The sequence below is a fragment of the Phyllostomus hastatus genome, unplaced genomic scaffold (genome assembly GCF_019186645.2).
Source record: "Phyllostomus hastatus isolate PE091 unplaced genomic scaffold, TTU_PhHast_1.1 phas_scaffold_12, whole genome shotgun sequence".
NCBI lineage: Eukaryota > Metazoa > Chordata > Mammalia > Chiroptera > Phyllostomidae > Phyllostomus > Phyllostomus hastatus.
The window spans coordinates 13,360,829-13,381,871 of NW_025334007.1; the positions used below are offsets into that span (position 1 = coordinate 13,360,829).

Genomic DNA, 21,043 nt, shown 5'->3' on the forward strand with positions numbered 1-21,043 from the left:
CTTCCTGGGCCCCAGTGTAATGGCTGCGCTGTGAACAGGATGTGCACACAGAACAGCAGGGACTGAGTGGGAGCAAGGCAAGAATAAAAGATCACACCCTTTCATCCCTGGCCTGTCTGTCAGACTGCTTCCCTCAGCCCCATCTCCCCGAATTCTCATACCACTAGGGGAATGGGTGATCCTCGACTCTTGAGAGCTAAAGCAATGGCACCAAAGTCACACAGTCAGAAACTGGGGTGTGTGTGTCTAAGCCCGCATGCATCCCTTTGGTACCTCCTTCTATCTCAGACCTCTTTGCAACATACCTGGCAAGACTCTGATGATGCTCTTGCACCTGGGAGATGCTCCAAAAAGAGAGACAAGGAGAGTGGCCAGGGTTGCTCAGGAGATGCCTGTCCTGAGGACATGGGGCCCCAGCATAGCCAGTGGCCTGCACAGACCCCCATGCCAGGGCCCCTGCCGTGAAGCTCAGGGGAACACTGACAGGGTCACCTTCTACTTACTGTCACCCTCTCCCATTAAATCACCTGTCCCCAGGGAGTGCACCCTCACCTGGAGTTTGCCCACGCGTCCTGCACACTAGAAGTAACTCTGGTGTCATGGGCCCGCCTTCCCTGGCTTTAGGGGCGCTATCATCCCTGAGGGGATATCCTTAATACATGTGAGGGGGAAACAAGGGAAAAGGAAATGAATCCCTTTGTCTGAAAAGCAATGCCATTAGAGAAATTGTAACTGCAATAACCAAATAAAGGAGAGAGTGCTCACCACGTTGAAACAACCAGGACTGCTACTTGGAGGAATTCACCAGAAGGCTCAATAGGAGGCAAATACCATATGATTTCACTTACATGTGGAATCTAATGAACAGATGACCAAGATAGGACCAGAGGCATGGATACATGGAACAGACTGGCACACTTCAGAGGGGAGGAATGTGAGGGGGCTGGAAGAGATCAGCCAAAAACATATATGCATGTATGCATAGCCCATGGACACAGACGACAATGTGGGGAAGGCCTCGGTGGGGGGCAGGGGTTGGCTGGAGGAGGGCAAATGGGGGACATCTGTAATAGTGTCAACAATCAGAAAAGAAAAATAATAATAAAGTGCATTGTAAAATCATAAAAAGAAACTATCGATAATCGGGGGTGGGGGAAGAGGAAAAGAGGCAGGTTTGAGGAGGGGTGTTAATGATGCAACGAGGGTTTTCCCTTTGTGACAATTGATTCTTCCAGAAAAGCTCCCTGAGACCATGCCATCAACTGGCGAGTTTTAGAAGCACCTGAATTTTCATCCCACAGAATGGCAGTGCTGCCACACAGCGCGGTCCATCCTAGTGCCTGTTTCTTCCGTTCTTTTGTAATATACAGAATATTTGTTATCGAACTGCTAAGAGTTGATAGTCTCCATGTCTGGAAAACTTGGGAACCACAGCCCATGCAGCTTCCAAAAACCCAAAATGATTTTAGTTAGCTTCATTCTTTGATGCCTCATCAAAATTCTCTGTGAGATCTGGAACCTGATCGTCCTCCTCATCAGTGTCTCTGCTTTTGCTTCTGTTATCGTGTTTGCCAAGAGAATTGTTCAGCTAACGTTCAAAGTCCTGTTAAGCTGTCAACACCAAGCTGACCTAATATTTCAGGAAGCTCTGTGTGATTGGCTTGGCTTCTGCATGACCAGTAGTTGCAAAGGTGTTAGCAGAAAGGGAAGCTTGGACTTTGGGATTTTTGCAGTAAATAGCTGTTCCATCATCTTTAATCATGTTAACCTCTTTGATACCAGCTGTATTGTTCACAGACTTTTTTAGAGAATCCTGAAGTCTTTTGTCATCAGCTGTAGCAGTTCCATGTACCACCTTCTTCTTTCTGCGAGCTCTGCCCTTGTCCTGTATCTGGACCTGAGCCTGAAGGTTGGCTAACTGTTCCCAGTTCACACTGTTGGTAAATCTAAAGCAGGGAGGGCCCTCCAACAGATGCACACAATAAGAGCAAGAGGGCTGCCCCATTTCTTCAGTTCTTCACAATGTTTTCTCCGCACCTGCCAGGTGTATTTGCTGACCAAGTAATGTGTTTTCACTTGAAACTGTATTGTTTTATATATTTTTATAAATATGCATATAATATATATTTTATATATTTTTTATAAATATATATATTTATTACTTCAACATCGTTCTCCTTTTTAACCATATAAAATGGAACAGGTGTTTCTCAGGGGTAAGCAGCTTAACTGTTTTCAGCTAATATTAAGAAATCTCAGCCCTGGCTGGCATAGCTCAGTGGACTAAGCACAGACTGTAAACCAAAGTGTCGCAGGTTCGATTCCCAGTCAGGGTACATGCCTGGGTTGCAGGCCATGACCCCTAACAACTGCATATTGATGTTTCTCTCTATCTCCCTCCCTTCCCTCTCTAAAAAATAAATAAATAAAATCTTTAAAAAAAAAGAAATCTCAAGGAAGGGGTCTAATATTTATCACTGACTTAGTGAAATTCTGTATGGATAGAATTTGCTTGAATTTAGACATTCTTAAAAATAGGGAGCTTCGTCTTCATATTCTGGATACTTACTTTTCTTAAATTTTTTGTTATGGGAATTACCAAACAAAAAGAATACGGAGACTTGTATGAGGGTCTCCCACATGTTCGTCACCTGGTCTACACAAGTAATACCCCTGGGTACCCCCATTCTTTCTATATCCCACTCCTCCTGGACTCCTTCAAAACAGTCCCCCGATGCCATCTCACCCATGAAACTTCCGTATCATTTCTAAGAGATAAGGGCGCCCCCATTTCAGAACGTAAGTATCATAGCAGGAGTACCAGTGTCATAAAGGAACAGTTCTCGCACACCATCTAATAGCCACTGGGTGGCCACCTTGCCTGAATTCTCTCACAAATGCCTTTTTACTCTTGGCTTCTTCTGATCAGGATGTAAACAAGGTCCAAGCGTGGCACTTGGGCGACGTGTCTTTCAGGCTGTGCTAATCTACAGTCACTCCAGCCTGTTCTCCTTTTCCCTTGCTGCATGGAGGAAATTGTGAAATGTCTCCCTGTGACGCCTTCATCCTAGCTAGCATTAGCTAATGCCTAAAGGTAAAATGCACATTCATGGCAAGGCTTTTGCTTGTGATAGGGGATAGACTTTCACACTCCAGTCTTGATGATTGCGTATTTTGGGCAGACCAATTAGATTGCTTGGGCTTGCATTTGTACCGTGGTTCTGACAAAGCTCAGGCCAGTGTGGCCGTTCTCTTGTGGTCACTTGGGCTTACATTGTTAGTCTTTAACTCTCAGTTTCTTTGCATCAACCTTTACAGATTACCAGAGTTCAGCTATTGAGTGTTAACATTTTATGCATCTTAAGCCATCCATTTTGTCACATCTGAACATCTGTGAAATTGGTTGCATATTCAAATTGACAGTGATAGTTTAACAGGTGTCATTCTTCTTTCCTATTTGGTTCATAAAACGATGTCACGTCTCCCAAAGAAGTTTTATATTTGGTTAAATGTACTAGTTTACTTAAACTAGGGAAAACAAAGGCCCACTCCCTGTGGAACTTCTACTCTTCCCTTCAAACAGTTGGCAGGACAACACTCTGAGGGAGGTCGACCAGTCAGGGTTTGAGTAGGGACCCACAAGCCATTCCGAGTCTTCAGGACAGAAGTGCTGTCATACAGAACCAGAAGCTTACCCAGCCACTGGAAGACAGGGGGCTAAAGTGACAGAAGTTTCCAGAGATCCAGAAGTGCAAGGGTTTCACAGGGAATCTCTGGCACTGGCTTCAGCTTCCTTCATGACCGAAGTGGGTGCATCCCAAGGTGACACCCAGAGGCCTGGCAAAACCCACATCTGCCTTCTGCTGATGCCCAGAGGCGTGTCTTGAGCAGCCAGCAGTGGAAAATTACCTTCCTCCCTCCCCAACTTGTGGTAGAATTGAACCCACCCTACCGTAAGGCAGAGTGGGAAATGCTGCTTCCAGGCTGTGTGTCTCTAAGCACAGGGGACAACTTGGAAGGGCTGGGGTGGTCCCAACTGTCACTACCACCCAGGGCGTCAGAACACTTTACATTAGTCAATCCATACCTTAAATGTCAAAGAGCCTAACATCTCTCGTCTTATATAAATCTAACTTGCGACGTGCTCAGTGTGCTCTCCGTGGAGAGCACACATGGGCTTAAGCTCTTAGTTCTTCGGCCGAAGAGCAGACTACAGAATGACTGAAAGAAATGTCATGACACTCACCACTCAGTCACTGGGAGCTGATGCACATGTTGTATCACAGGCAGCCCAAGGCTCTCCTTTCTGTGAATGTGGAATCACCTCCATGAGTTCTAGCAGCTTGAGGGAAGGAGTGGGGCCCCGTATGTATTAAGGATATCCCCTCTGGGATGATAGTGCCCCTAAAGCCAGGGAAGGGGGGCCCATAACACCGGAGTTGCCTCTAGTGTGCAGGAAGATCAGAGAAGCAAAGCACAGAGACCCTCAAGCAAGATGGATGCAAAGAGGCCCACTCCAAGACACATCGTAATTAAAACACCAAAGGTTAAAGATGAAGAGAGAATCTTAAAATCAGAAAGAGGAAAGAAGTTATCTATAGGAGAGTATCCATAAGACTGTCACTGGATTTCTCAAGAGAAACTTTGCAGGCTAGAAGGGAGTGGCAAGAAATATTCAAAGTCAGGAAAAGCAGGGACCTACAGCCAAGATTGCTCTACCGAGCAGAGGTATCTTTTGGAATTGAAAGGCAGGTAAAGAACTTCCCGGACAAGAAAAACTAAAGGAGTTCATCATTACCAAACTATTATTGTATGAAATGTTAAAGGAACTGCTTTAAGAAAAAGATCAAAACTGCACAATAAAGTGGTAAAAAATACAAATCTATCAACAACTGAATCTAAAAAACAAACTAAGCAAATGAGGACAGAATCACAGATACAGAGCATTTTGATGGTTGCCTAATGGGAGGGGAGGGGAGGGGGTATGGGAGAATGGGTGAAGAGGTGAGGGGATTAAGTACTGTACAAATAACTAGTTACAGAATAGCTATGGGCCCTGGCTGGTGTGGCTCAGTGGTTGAATGCTGGCCTGAGAATCAAGGGGTTGCCAGTTTGATTCCCATACTAGGAAACATGCCTGGGTTGCAGGCTGGGTCTCCAGTGGGGGGCATGCAAGAAGCAACCACACATTGATGTTTCTCCCTTCCTTCCCCTTCATGGCTTTAAGAAAATAGCCATGGGGATATAAAGTACAGTGATGTATGGAGTAGCCAATGACCCATGGACATGAAAAATGGTGGAGGGATTGCCTGAGGGAGTGGGGGGTGCTGGGTGGAGGGGGGATTAGAGGATAAAGGGAAAACCAACACAACTGTAATAGCATAATCAATAAAAATAAAATTTAAAAAATGATAGATTTTTAATGGGAAAAAACTCATAACAAAAGTGGTAACATTAAAAAAGAAGCCTGGCAAGTTCACAGGAGGCTAATATAACATGGTATTCTCTACACTAATAATTTACAAACCCTCAGTGAAGAACAAGTAGTTCTGAATCACCCAACTTTCAGACAGCAAATGGCCACCCCATGCCAGTCACTTGGGCATCATCCCTGGAGTGTTATGGCCATGACTCCTCCAGTGAACTATGGGACAGGCTGCTGAGAAGCAACAGCGGGAAGTTGCTGGGTTCCCAGGCACTGAGCAGTGGCTCCTGCGGCAGGAGGGCTGAGAAGTTGGATACAGAAGGCCACAACCCTGAGGCTCTAAGGCCTTCCCACTGTGTAAGGTAGGAGAGCTGAAGGCAGAGGGGCAGTATGGCTTCTGGCCCTGGTGGCCAAGGAGCAGCCAGAATTGCCAGCCAGACATATGAACTCAGATGGGACAATATCTGGGGGCACTGGCATTTTCTAGCATGCTTGCTTCATCAACAACATTGCAAATAACAGAAGTTTTGAGCACAGATAAAGCTCACTGATTTAACTTCTGACTGTTCCCCTGGGGTCTCATTGAAGGCCCCCACAAGAGACCAGCCTTTGCTCCTAGGAATCTGTTCACCCACAGAATGAGGACAAGCATTAAAACTCAAGTATTTGGACACATAAAACCACAAATGTGGTCAAGTATTTGGACATGTGAAACCACAAACTTACTAGAGCACTTTTTCAATATAACCAATCCATACATAAATGTAATGAGATAAAAGCAAATCACGTATGAGGTTCTGACACTAGTTTTTGCAGGTATTTTTAACTTTATTATATTTCAAAGTCTGAGAACTATAAAAACATAGTATTTGTATAAACACCTGAGGACTGTTCAACTGGACACACGATCTTCACTCAAACAATTTGAGAGATTAAAAGTACAAATTAGAATCTTGTCTTATAACACAGAGGTAATAACATAGATAAAACCACTCTTTAGATCACAAATGCCTAGTAAATAATTGCATTTGTTTATAAATATAAAGGACACTTGGCTTCCTAAAAGGTAAATGTGCATTCTGGCCCATGGCAAACAATTATTGGCATTTACAACAAATGGCTAATACAATTAGCACCAATTCTCATAGCTTATAAACATTAAAACAAATGTCATACAATAGAACAATGTAATAAATAACAAATAACAATGAACGTGTTTTGCTTGAAATTTCCAGTACTTAAAGTTCAAAATGATAAATTCAAACTAATGTACCTTCCACAGTTCAGTAGACAAAATGGCTCAGAAGGCAAAGTAACTAGAAACATTGCACAGGACAGAGAACTTTCCCGTACCTAAACTCTGAAGAGCGAACTGAAAGGTACTAGTGATAGGAAATGATGTGCATATTTTTTACAGAGTTAAGACCTCTCACTATATATAGATTAGTCTTTATCTCTGTAGAAGTGCAAAGTATCATTTTAAATAAAAAAAGATTTACTTGTGTGTAAACTTCACATATAGAATAAAACATTAACATGAATATGCATCTTTTAAGAGTTTCGACATAGGCACCTTCAGAGAGAGATGTGAACTACAAATGGCTAAATATCAGAGCTTAAACAAAATATTTTAAAAGTTTTAAAATAGCATGCATTTAAAGGAATAGCATATAGCCAGACTCCACCCAAAACATCCTTGTAGTATAAGAGTAGGGCTGTCAAACTCATTTTCGCCGGGGGCCACATCAGCCTCACGGTTGCCTTCAAAGGGCCGAGTGTAACTTTAGGACTGTATACATGTATCTGCTCCTTAACAGTTAAGCGAGAGCTCGGCGCTGCCGCCGGGCAGAAACAAGGTAGAAGGCCAGATGTGGACCATGGGCCTTGTGTTTGCCACCTGTGATCTATTGCATAAAACTATTCTATCTTATAATTTATCAAAAACCTGGTAGCAACACTTTAGAAACCTCATAAGGTTACTTTTTCTTTAAATGGGAATAAACAAACAAACAGAGAAATAACAACAAAAGGAAAGTAAGTTATATGGTTATTCCCTTTCTGGAAACTGGTAGGACACTAACAGAACACTGCTATTACAGATATATAATATTTGAGAAAGAGATGATATCTGCAGTTGTATCTTTAAATTTTCTTCTAAGGAAAACTTCTCATAGATTTTATTAGAGAATTTATCAATCCCTAATATTTTCTCTTTGGGATTTAGCTGTTTTTGTTCTATACATAAACGTCAACCAAAGTCAAAGGTATTTCTGTTTCTTCTATGAAGTAAAAATGACAAAATGGCAACAATAAAGATTAAGCAGAAACTGTCTATTTGAATATGCTAATAACAACACATTAAATGGTTTCTAAAGCAGTAGACTGGACTATAATGTAGCTCTGTGATTCTGGATATAATAAGCTTTTAGAGGAACCTTCTACAACACAAACATTTCTAAGGGCAGTAAAATGATTTTACAGCAAGATAGCATTCCTCTCCCCAGAATTAAGTCCAATCTAAATCTACACAGACATTTTCTCAAATGTCAATGATGCATTTTTCTTCTTTAAGCTTTTCAATGTAGTGGCACAACTTCAGAGCTGTCCCGAGCTTCAGCCCCATATACTTCATCATAACATCACTGTGGAGTAACAGCATAGCTTTCCCATCAATTTCCTACAAAGAAAATTACAATAATTAATAATGCTTTCATATTTTATCAAAATAGTCATTTCTTTACATATAATATGTAACATCAATTAGAGGGCAGCTCATTTCAGATATATATTCTCTGAATATGTAGCTGCTTGATGAAAACTACTGAAGATACAATGTGTATAGCTGAAGCCATAATTTGGTCATTAGTAAATTTTACTTCAAATTTTAAGAGAAAGGAAATTTAACCTAGTATTGTAAAAATGTCCTTAGTGTCAAACTACCTAATTTTAGATACTGTACTTAGAATAAAATCCTATGATGAACAATAAGAAAAAAAGAATAAAATTCTACATAGCTATTACAAAAATAAAAACTAGAAATAGTAGACATGGATTTCAGATGGTCATTAACTTTCTTAGAAAGGTGGGGAATATGAGTATGTCTGCATCAACGCAAACTGTAAATGTGCTAGACAGTGTTGTTTATGGTGAAAGCTCATCAGTTACTTGTCTGAAGCTAAAAAGATGCTAAAACTAATTACTGATTTTTGTACCCTATCTAAAAGGGTGTATCAGATATGTGGCCACTAATTTTATCCATTATGAAAAACTGTAAGACTATGACTTGATAGATACAGGCAACTTCCTTAAAATCTTTATTATGTTAATTGAACAACTGACACTGCTGGAGCACATAATTTGGTTTTCACGAGATCTGGTTTAAAAATAAAAATTTACTGAATCATATATGTTGTATCACCAACTGAAAACATCTGAAATCCCATACAGTACTGCCTTTGTTAGGCACCTTCCATACTTTTTCTAAGTAAAACTGGGAAGTTAAAGAAATTAGAACTTAAATGGCATGAGAGTATCAGCATCCCAAACCCTCAATAACCATGTAAGGTTAGCAGAACTAAGCAAATGAAATCAGCTGCTGGATTCATCAGGCATCATAACAAGAACTGTTGTAGCTGTCATTACAAAGGAGAAGACACCTGAGAGTGAATGACCAGGCTGAATAATCTTCTCTTGAGAACTTGAAGACTTAGTATTTTAGGTACTTGGGTACCCATTTAAAGCACAGATCCAGCCTCTACCACTTATTGCTCTAACTTTGAGCAAAGTAAACTTTCTCACATAAGGAAAAATCAGGTGATAGGGTTCCCCACCCACACTAATCAGCATCCAACTGAAGAAGCCTACACAGAGGTCATTCAAAGGCAGGAAAATCATATCAAAAGATACATTACATGTTCCCTGAAGAGGTCAGCCAGGGGGAGGAGTGTATGAGGATCTACTTCTTTCAGAAACAGGATCACTTCCTCTACAGACCAATCTGCAGGGTCTGCATAGTAAGGGTATTGCAGTACACCTTGGTCATTTCCAACTGATGAACTTGTAGCTTTGATGGAGGAAAAAGACAAATTATATTGGATTAGCAAAAAAAGTCATTTGTTTTCTGTAAGATGGCTCTAGGAGCACTTAGTTGTCTTTAACTTCATTCAAAACAATTTTGTTATAATGTATCATGACAGCTGTCCTATCAGCATGAATTTTAAAAACATCAAAATTGGCAAATTTTTCTTTAGTCATTTTAGTATTGAAGATGGAAAATAAGTGACATTTTTAGCATTTTATGCTTTATTATTTCAAAAAAGGTAAAAACACAACCAAAACACATACTAACAGACTTGTTCAGTGTATGCAGGTGCTGTGACTGATCAAAAGTGTCAAAAGTGGTTTGTGAGGTTTCGTGCTAGAGATTTCTCACTAGACAATGCTCTGCAGTTTGGTAGAAAAGTTCAAGTTGACAGCGATCAAACTGAGACATTAATTGAGAACAAGCAACATTGTACCATGTGGGAGATAGCTGACATACTCAAAATATTCAAATCAATAAAGTTGTTGTTAAAAATGAAAAATATATCTCTTTTTTAATGGAAAAAACCATATGGACTTTTTGGCTAACCCAACACTTGACCTAATCATTATCCTGAAAGAAGAGATGTTACTTAAATAGGGAGTGTTGGTCTCATTCCTGGAACCATTTGTTAAGTAGCCCAGCAAGGACCCAGGACTCCAAATGTAAAATCCAGTAAAAGCTTACATGAAGATGGCGTGAGGATGGGTACCCACAAGTGTCCCATCTGACTGCCCACGAACAACAAAAGCAGCTTCAGAAGTTACCAGAAAGCTTCAAACATCATAAAACAGACTGAACAACCCAAGGTCTCTTTGGCCACAAATACAGCAAAAGATCTGTTACTTGGGTTAATTAGGTCCATCTAAACTAACCTATTACTAAGTATTTCAGTGAATTTCTCTGAATCTCTCTCCTCTTGGTCTGTGTAGATTAGGTTTATTTTACTAGCTAAATACAATGGAAATTCCCCAAATTTAATTTTGTAATTGCTTAAATTTATTCACTTTAATCAATGAATTTCAAAAGCCTATTATCTTTGAGACCCAAAGTAGTTCTTTACTGACTCTCTCCATTGTATTTATTCATTATGGATATTTAAGCCTTTTAGTCTTTTAAATTCCTGTCTCTCAAGGCTTAAATTTTTACCTGAATTTTAAAGAAAACAAGATTATTTTCTGCTTAGCTATGCCAGAAGTAACTTTAATATTAAATACCTCTTTTGAGTTTAATTACACAGTAATACCTATTTTGATTGAAGGTTTATATGTTGAAAAAATAATTAAGACATAAAACTGAAGTGCTCATGCCTCGAAGTTTTAGCTGTGACGTTCACTAAGTTGTGCTGAAATTTCTCTGTGTCTAGACAACTATTCTTTTTCCAACTACAACACTCAACTCTACAGTCTGTGGTAACAGAAGTGGGTTTTATAATTCCCTAGGAAGATTCATTTCTCTAAGGACTATCAACACAATTTTGATCATTCTTGTGCATGGATTAGCCAAAGGTGTACCTTTTCTTTCCTATCATCTGGGCTCTGGCCATTCCAGGAACATTTTGAATATATACTCAGGAAAAGGGTAAATAAAAACATAAGATTAAAAATCTCACAATGGTATCATTATGAATATTAATGGAGAAGAGGCATGTCAGCTGATTAGCAATATGTCATATAACAGATACTTAACAAATGTTAAGTCACCATTATGAATATCACCCAAAATCAGTCCTCAAAATACAAAACTAATAGCTTCCCCTAGTTTGCACCAAGGATGTTGAGGAATAAAGGTTAAATAGTGCTACTTGTAATATGTGTTATTTCACACTCACCGAAGCCAGCTGGCATGCAGAGAGATGAGGCAGTATGGCCGAGGTTCTCATTTTGCAGCAAGGTTGGGTAAGTCATCATATCATGGTTGTGTGCTGGACTGGATCTGCCTTGGCCCAGCATGTCTGCAGGTACGGATGTAGAGCCCTGCACTAGATCAATGGGTGCGTAACCTGACGGATATGAAGAAGAGTAGCCAGGAAATGTTGGACTCTGGCTAAGGCGTATGCCTCGGCCCTCATAGAATGAACAGTGATCCTGAGTAAGGGAATCCTGTGACTGATAGAATGTTCCCATAGGGCTATCCTGGTAATCTGTTGGTCTTCTTACTGGTACAGTTGGGCTATAACTGTGACTACGAGACAATGAAGCGGGATAAAGCTTTTCAGACATATCATCGGGCTCATCAGGCACAGCGGGCTCATTAGGCACAGCAGGCACAGCAGGCTCAGCAGGCTCAGCAGGCACAGCAGGCTCATCAGGCACATCCTTCTTCGTTTTCTGCAATTTTATCCTTCTAGAAATCAGGTGATTATAATGTTTGTATGCATATCCAAGTGGCCTCTGAAATGACACAAACCCAGAATAAACCAACTGAGAATGAGCAAAAAAGGAAAGTAGTAAACACATCAATATTTATTATCCATGCAACATTGCTTGTTATGATTAAAGATTAATATTCTATTTGACTATATGGTTTTTATACCTCTTCAACCCTACCTTTTAATTGCATTTTATACATTATGGATACAAACATAAAAATACTGTCATTACATTTCTCAAACCTAAACTTCAGCATTCTTCCTAGAAATTTAGTCTTCCATCTACTGCTACAACAAGTATGGATCACACAGTCTCTCAGACTATTACTTCTCTCACTTTTAACTCACAGGCATCTTCAAAAACCAAAGGTTTATCAGAGTCATGAAAATATTTTTATAACACTTACGCGATTTTGCCAGATTAATTTTGCACGGAAACGGTAAATTTTTGAAACCTTCCCATTCATGACATCAAATTTCTTATCCAGGTTTTCAACAGTATCCTGGATGACCTATAATAATACAATCTATTAGCAGGTTCTATATCAAAAGAAATGTAACATATGAAAATACCATTAAGTCAATTTTGACTGCTAGGAACAAAGAAAGTTCTCATGCCATCAGAAATGTCTTGCTTGCCAACTTGATGCCTGGTTGTCGGTAACAGAGCTGGCTGACCACAAGGATCCCCAACCTCCAATGCAACTACTCCATGTCACACAGGCATTTGGAGAGGCTTTAATTCTGGGAAGTAAATGTGCCACAATTCCTATAACCTATCGCATTCCTGATGGAGTCATTTTACATCAAGAAGGTACTACTTTTGGAAATAAATGTTCAAATTCTGCTGAAAATCCAAAGAACCTCTTTCCATATGACAACATAAACTAATAGGCAGTGAACATTCCACTCTGGGAAGAACAGTAAGCCAGATATATCAGGTGTAACTTCTGGCTTCAAAGCATTTAAAAATCATAAAATCAACAATTAATGCCATAAAATCTTTGAGTACACATCCCCTATATGCCAATCAGGTATGTGACTGAATTCTTGAAATACAGAGAAATTTCATTCAGGCAAAAAAGACACTTAAATAATAGTGCAGAACCATTTCCTCAGTCTCTCATTCCAATAAACATTTATTGAGGGCATACCACCTGTCAGAACTACTTTGCTAGATGCTGGGAACATGGATGGTAAGGGGAAAAACCCCAACCAGCTCCTGTCCTAAGGAACTCCTATTCTAGCTGGAGAGAGACAAGTGAAGAGATGGTTTCAATAGAGAAAGTAATTAGCAGCCTGGAGCAGTGGTTCTCAAAGTATGGATTTGTGGACCAGTAGCATCAATACTAGTTTGCTAGAAATGAACAATCTCCTACTCCAGACTTAATGAATTGGGAACTCAGAGTGGGGGCAGCACCTGTGTTTTCACAAGCCCTCCAGGTAATTGTGATGTCACATCAAGTGTGAGGCCCAGTGATGGGCCTACAGCACTGAGGTAAGTAGTGTGGACTCCAGGGGAACGAGCTTGGGTTTCAGTATTAGAGCTCTGCCACTTATTAGCTCTGTGACCTTGGTCAAGTTACTTAACTTCTCTGTGCTTCAATTTCCTCACATATAGAATCAGGATGAAAATCCCTGAGTTCTCTTGAGGACAAAGCAAGGTGCTATGGTATTATGTTCATACTAACATATTAGCAATACTACACAATGACTGGTCCAGTCGTGCTCAATCATCTATTAATGTGAACATTACTATTATGACTATCATGGCACGGGTAAGAACAGGAGGCTACGTGTATGCAAAGACCTAATGCAGGTTGGCAGATCTTTTCAGAGAAGCAAAGGTCTACACTGAGAATTGAAAGACAAGAAGGTGTTCACTAGGTAAAGATGCATGGAAGGACACACAGGGCAGAAAGAACAGTGTATTCAAAAATACTCAGAGAAAACAGGAAGTCAGGTGTTTCAATAGTGAACATAACTGACATTCAAAGAGCTGGGTTATTAAGGGAAGGAGAGAGGATAGATGACAGTGGAAGAGGGCTAGGAGGCTAAAAGAAGTGATTTTTTAAAAGATTTTATTTACTTGTTTGTTTGTTTGTTTATAGATGGGAAGGGAAAGAGAAAGAGGGACTGAAACATCAACGTGTGGTTGCCTCTCACACACCCCATACTGGGGACCTGGCCCACAACCCAGACATGTGCCCTGACTGGGAATCGAACCAGTGACCCGCACCCAATCCACTGAGCTACACCAGCCAGGGGAGAAGTGATTTTTTTAAAACCGTGAGAGAACATGCTGAGAGTAATAGACACAGAGGCTGGAGATCCAGGAGAGAGAGGGATGACCCATGAAAGGAGGAGTCTGAGCACAGGGAAAGAGGGTCAGATGCAGAAGCCAGCAGAGATGTTGGCCTTACAGAGAAAAACACCAGAAGAACAATGTATCCCAGGCAAGTCTGTGGGCTGCGGGGAGAAGATTTCTGCCCCCACCCCACCCATTTTCTCCATTAAACAAGAGGCAAGGATGGGCGTGCCTGGAGCACATGGGGAGAGGGTGCTGACTACAGACCAGACAGTGGACAGGTCCCAGCAGAAGTCCTCCCCTCTGCTTCCCAGCATGGACAGGGCTGGGGTTTTACTAAAGAGGATGTGGGCAAGGATAAAAAAGAAAAGATGGAAGTGCTGCACCATGCAGTCTAGGCTGCTAAGGGAAGAAGTTGAAGAAAGGAGAGAGCTCACACACTAGGAGAAATAGGCTGGATCCCTCATGGGGCCTGAGCATGTCTTATCTGAGATGCTACATCCCACCACACCCTGCACAATTGCTCAGAAGGGCCTGGCAGAGCAGTGTGTACCTAGGTGGTCTTGGATGCTTAGGCATCCTGGATGCTTAGGCAAGGCAGGCCAGGGATAGCCCTGCTCAGAATGAGAGCCCTCTCCCTCCCCCTATGGCCCATCCTCTGCACATTTTCCCCTGAAGACTTGATGTGTCCCCTTTAAGCATTCCACTTGATCAAGACTCATATAAACATTATTTACTTTTCAAAATATGCTAGCTCATTTTATTCAAGACACTTGATACCTTAAGAAAATTGACTTTTTATAAATGTTCATTACCTCTAGGGTATACAGCCCACAAAATCCTTTGATAATTACATATTTCTATCTACCTCTACCAATATGCTAATTTTTACAAAATCCCCTCGAAACTATGTAAGATATACTCTTTTAAAAACAGTGGTTGGCTGCCATTTTGTTTCAATCGAGATATCTTTGTATGCATTTAGGTACATACTAAATTTCATCCAAATCAGCCAATTTCCTTTGAAAATTATGTAGGGAAAATTAATTCAATACTGAATAATCAAGATGAAAGAGACATAACTACATTTGAGCAGTTAAGGGCTTTTAAAAAAAAGTTATAAAATCTACATATTGCTACTTTGAAATTTTCACCCAGAGATGCTATTCAAACTAGAAACTGTTAAAAATTATCACAATGGGGTGACAATCATACATAATTTAATACAGCAAAATTTCAATTAATTATATTCTTTACATGAAATAAAGAGAATGTCAGCTTAGTATTTTAGAAAACTACATTTGACAGACAGAACTTTTGTACCTGGCAACGACTCAGGACATCCATAATCACTTTTTGTTGCTCTTCGGAGGATGTGTCAGACTGAACACTTTGCTGCTAAGATTTTAAATGTTAAGTATTAATGGTTTACTTCTGTAAGAGCCAAGCTGAACATAGGATAAAAACACTTTATACTTATTTATTTGAAATTGTTCTTACTTTTACCAACTTTTCCGTTTCAGAAATTTTAATCTAAAGCAGAGATGAAATAAAAGAAAATTATAATAGAAATGGTAACTGCTAATTAAGAAAGGAAAGAATTTATTATATCACAATGACCTACGTTTAGAATTTTGTACTGAAAATGGGTATTGCTCTCAATTTCCTACTATATAAGGAAAAGAGAGAAGTAAAATGGTTAAATGCTCATTGTCTAATGAAAGCAGACAAATTCATGACAGAGTAATATTTTCTTGAGTGGTTTAGAGGCACTCTATCGTATATGAAGAATTTAAATATTTCCTTTAAAATGGTTAAATGTTACATTTGGTAAATGGCAAGTAACATTACTTACGTTTACATATGCAGGATTTGATTCATATGCATAAAGAATCCCGTTCTCATCATCACCAGAACGTATGCGAGTTTTTATCTAAGGAAGATTTATTAATAAATTAAAAGGAAGCATGAAAGGAACTGCCAGAAAAACTTAGGACTTCAATTTCACTTTCAAGAAACTCCAAAAGTCTACTGTGGTATTAAAGGACTTTGTTCATTGTAAATAAATAGTAGGACCACACACACACACACACACACACACACACAAAGATGTACTTGCAAAACTGCTTACTCATTAACCCAACTACACTTATGACATTTTCATCAAGCTTAACCACTTGTGTACCTAAGGGTAGAAAGACTAGTCTTCTAGTAATCTGGCACCAGAACTGCTGCAACAACAAATATTTCTTATTACCAAGAACCATGTTACATGGCTTTTGATTTTAAACCACTCAACAGTGCCACTCTATGGACAAAATAGGAAACACTTAAGTACCTATTTCTTTTTGTTCTAATTTTTATGAAACCTTTCTTTTCCTGATTAACAAATATTTGTTTTAATAGCACAAAAGTTAATTATTGTTAGTAAAAAATAATCATAAAACATCTAAAATTCTAGGTTTTTCTACATAGTATTTTACCAAGGCGTTTCTTTTCTTTTCTTTTTTTTTTTCTTTCTTTTTGGGAACTTTTTTTTTTAATTTAAAAGAATTTTTCAATTACAGTTTACATTCACTGATATTTTCTATTAGTCTCAGGTGTACTGCATAGTGGTTTGATAACCATATATTCTACAAAGTGCTCCCCCTGATGTTTCCCATATCCAACTGATAGCATACAGTTATTACAATATTACTGACTCTATTTCCTATGCTTTCCTATATTTTATAGCCCCCATGACTATTTTGTAACTACCAGCCTGCACTTCTCAACCCATCTGCCTTTTTCTTAATAAATTAATCTCTAAATCTCCTTAAAAATTTTGGGATGCTTTAAATAAACAGATAGTAAACAACCATTCAACTTTATTTAACAATTCTTTATTCTAAGAATGAATTATGAACTACAGGAATAATTTTAAAATAAAGATACTTTGAAGCTATACATATCTGTTTCAAAAGATATAACCAAAGTAATATGGAATTGCTATGAATTAGTACTTATAAAGATATACCACCTTACTTTTGTATAGCACCTTATGCTTTCCCAAGTGGTTTCATATGATTATGTCAGAAAAAAAATAACTTTCTGTAGGCAGTTAACATTATCTCCAAAGATGAAAAATGTTAGGACTAACAGAAATTTTAAAAATTGCCTAGGCCACTTAGGTGGCAGTAGTATCTACATCCATTTTAAGTAGTATGTTTTCTGTTAAGCCAAATTATACGTAGATTAAAAAAAACTCATTTTTATTCAACATCAGGGATCAAGAAACAGAATGTGAAAGAATGTTGAAGACCATAACCACTTTTAAAAAGCTGGTAGATTCTCAAAGTTATAATTACATCAACCCTATGACCTAGCAATTCAACTCCTGAGCACTGACCCAAAGGAAATGTTAGTATCTGTTCACAAAAAAACCTCATACATGAAATGTTCATAACAGCTTTACAGATCATTGTCAAAACCCATAAACTATATATTTAGGATCTCTGAATTTCACTGTGTGAAATTAAATTCGATTTAGAAAAGAAATATAACACAATGAAAAGAACAAGGACAATTTTTTTTTCAATTTGAAATACAAACCACATCGACTTCACTGGAGCAGCTCGACATCTTTGTGAAACAGGAGCACTCCACTTCTCTGAATTGGGACTAATTATTTTTAAACTCGTTGGAGGCTTTATTTGTGAAACTGCTTGGTCACCTATAACTGGTAAACCCCTTTACTCCTGAAAAACAATGCATAAAAAAGTTACTTTATACATTATCTTAATAAACTTAGTATGGCTACGTTCTCACAATGCCAACTCAAACTGAATTGGAGTACTCTTGTCTAATTTTAGAAATTCTCCGTTTATGATTTAGAATAGACCTTTTAAACCTCTTACCACCTGTCCCCTGGCTCTAAGCCTAAAATATTGACTATCTGGCCTTTTATAGACAAAGTTTGCCAACCACTGTTAGAGACCCTTACAACCAGACAATCCTCTCCTGGAAAATTATAATGCTGCAAAAACTTGGCTATAGCTAAACCAGAAGCAGCAAGCATTGAGTCCACCACTCAATTTTTACCTCTGTGGCCCATTCACAAATCAACACCAACCTTGCACTCTGAACCTCTTATTCCTGTTATGCTCTCTGCCCAAATATCCTGCCATCTCTCCACCTGGGAAAACCTAGTCAATTTCATGGCTTAATTCAAGTACCATCTCCACAAAGCAAAGGTGCTATGTTACCCCATCTGGAAGTGACACTGCTTTCCCCAGTACAGAGCACTCATACTTCAACACTTTTAAGACAACTGTCCTACATTGAGTAGTCACATGAGAGGCAACTTCAAATACCATTAAGTCCTTAGACCTTGGCTTTGGGTCCAGGTTCCTCCACTTACTAGCTGAGTGACTTTGGAGAATTTACTTAATGTCTGTGTATTTAAAAAAAAAACCACCTGTAAAATGGGGATAATAGTTCCAACTTCACGAAGTTATGAGGATTAAAAGAATTAAGTGTCAAGTGCTTAGAACAATGACTGGCACAGCAGTACCGGCTGTTGGCTACTTTATTATCTGTGTATTCACAACATCCTCCCAACAGAACTATTCACCATGGAGCACATGTGTTAACAAATCCTTGGGGGTCATAACATGTAAATCTGAGTCATTTTGCGCCTGGACACTGCAGATATAGCAACCATTTCTTCTAAGCAAATTTGAAATACCAGGGCATAGTACAAAGAACTGGGCTTTAAGAAATACTCAAACCTAAGAACAAATTGCAAAAATTGCTATTTTAGTTTAGTCAGGTATTTAATCTCTCTGTGCCTCAATTTCTTAACCTGTATAGTTGGAATATCTACTTCACAGGGCTGTGAAGACCAAATACAGTTAAGCACCCAGCATCAGATCTGGTTCACAGCAGGCACAGCCTAAACTTTCCGTTTTGCTTCTTCCCACAAAATAAATAAAGTTTGTGCAACATTTGCTTAGAACCCAATCATGACTGGATTTGGCAAAATAAATAAAATTCGTCAAATTCAAAATCCTGCAAAATGAGTTTACCTAGAATGACGCTCATTCATATTTTACCATAGAAAATCTAAATTCCTGATAACATAAGAACGAAAAGCCATCTGGTTTTTATAAGGTATTTTTAGACATTAAAAACATTTCGAAGACATTTTTCAAAAGTCATTTGAAGATTCTGCTCCCAAGGTACAAGGCATTCACTTGCCATCAATTTATCAGAATGGCGAGAGATGAAAATGGCCTTTTGCCCAAAAATAATCTGAAGGAATACACAAAACAAGGCAGATTACGCCAGGCCACTCCAAGGTGGATTTTTTTTTTTAACAACAAAACTGTGTGTTGACACACTGAACAATCACTTTCTAAAATTCCTATCAGATCTCGCAAAAGCAGCACTTCCATACAAAACTCCACAGACTGCAGAATACGCCAGATTGAGGACAATGTTACCCAAAACGTGTTCCATTGCCTGGCACTGAATCGAGCCCATACTTTGCTTTATAAGAGCAGAAAAGTTGCCTAGAAATATCATGATTTATAAACATTAAACCAGTTTCAAACCCTATAGCAATCCTAATTCCGGGAGGGCAGGGTAGGGAGGGAAGGAAGCGATCCCGAAAAGACTAATTTATCAAACGACCGTGCTCAGCCTAGGTCTTTATTTTCTTTCTCCTCGTTTACGTTATTAACGACACAACAGCAAGGCTGCACTATCTTAGATCAAACGCATTTTCCATCAAAGCCTCAAAAACAGCATCGCAATCTCAAAAGATATAACAAACCCACTATCTTATCACTTACTTAAACTCGAAATTACACATACATATGAGACAGAGATTTAAAGTCTTGGTCGTTCCTCGCCGCCCGCCCACCCACCTCTGCCAAGGAAGAAAAAAACGATGAGAAAAGACCAACTCGTACCCAAAAGTCCGCACGAACTACTCAACAAACCGCCAAAACGCAGAAGCTCAAAAGCGCGGGCATCCGCGAGAAGTGGTGTGAACCAGGGGAACGAGCGGGAACGGGCGGGAACGAGCGGGAACAAGCGGGAACGAGCGGGAACCCGCCGGGACCGACCCAAACCAGCCACACTCACCCACGGACCCCCATCCCACAGCGTTGCTGAAATTTAATTGAAGATTTGTGATTCCAAAAAATTTTTCCCCTCAGGCAAATCCTCTCACCCACCCCACTTTACTCCCCGGAGTTCCTCAGGCATTAAAATTACTCAACTACTTCTCGCCCACACACAAGACAAGAAAATTCAAGGAAAGGGGAAAATGCCGCTGGAAAAACCTTTTCAAATCCGGTCACACCGGTCTCCAAAAGATGCGGGAACCAGCTGGCGGCCGACAGTCTCCCTCAGCGTCAACCGCAAGCAGTCTTTCGATCGCTCGAGGTCGCACCGGAAGTTGACCCAGATGACGTGACGTATGGCCCGGGCGTCTCACGCAAGATAAGGACAGACGCACGACCTACTGACCACCGCAGCGCAACGGCTTCCAAACTTGCAGATTACCTAGCAATCCCGAGCGCGCATGCGCAACCCTTGGAGCCCAGGATGTTGCTAGGGAGACTTTGCTTCCCTACAGCGTAGCGCCAATGCCTGCATCCGAGATTTCCGTTCGCAGAGGCTAGTGGGATAGGAATCCGGGGCTAGTCCGCAGGCGCGATCGTGCAGTGCAGAAAGGGGTTTTTGCGGCTGTGAAGGGGTGCCAGCGCGTGCACGTGCACGTGCATGTGACAGTTTCGGCAGCACAGAGGATTCCTGCAGGTGTCTCACGTGGGTTTAGGCGCGAGGCCTCTCCACTGACACTGATTGGTT

At 39.9% G+C, this 21,043-nt stretch overlaps 1 protein-coding gene and 1 pseudogene across 4 annotated transcripts; both read right to left on the reverse strand.

Annotated features, from left to right (window-relative positions):
- Positions 1–1,465: 1,465 nt before the first annotated feature.
- LOC123829959 lies at positions 1,466–2,005 on the reverse strand (annotated as a pseudogene).
- A 4,238-nt stretch (positions 2,006–6,243) lies between these two features.
- Positions 6,244–20,680, reverse strand: SCML1 (Scm polycomb group protein like 1). 4 transcript variants are annotated; one of them, XM_045856010.1, is made up of 8 exons: positions 20,515–20,680; positions 17,777–17,922; positions 16,041–16,118; positions 15,509–15,580; positions 12,285–12,389; positions 11,338–11,899; positions 9,337–9,488; positions 6,244–8,102 (listed from the first exon to the last, which is right to left on the reverse strand). In XM_045856010.1, the coding sequence occupies exons 2-8, from the start codon at positions 17,804–17,806 to the stop codon at positions 7,965–7,967; spliced, it is 1,137 nt and encodes a 378-aa protein (XP_045711966.1). In that variant the 5' UTR covers positions 17,807–17,922; positions 20,515–20,680; the 3' UTR covers positions 6,244–7,964. The 4 variants fall into 4 exon arrangements, with proteins under 4 accessions (XP_045711966.1, XP_045711964.1, XP_045711965.1 ...); XM_045856008.1 differs by having other exon boundaries at positions 15,509–15,583; XM_045856009.1 differs by having other exon boundaries at positions 15,509–15,583; positions 20,452–20,680.
- Between the last annotated feature and the right edge of the window lie 363 nt (positions 20,681–21,043).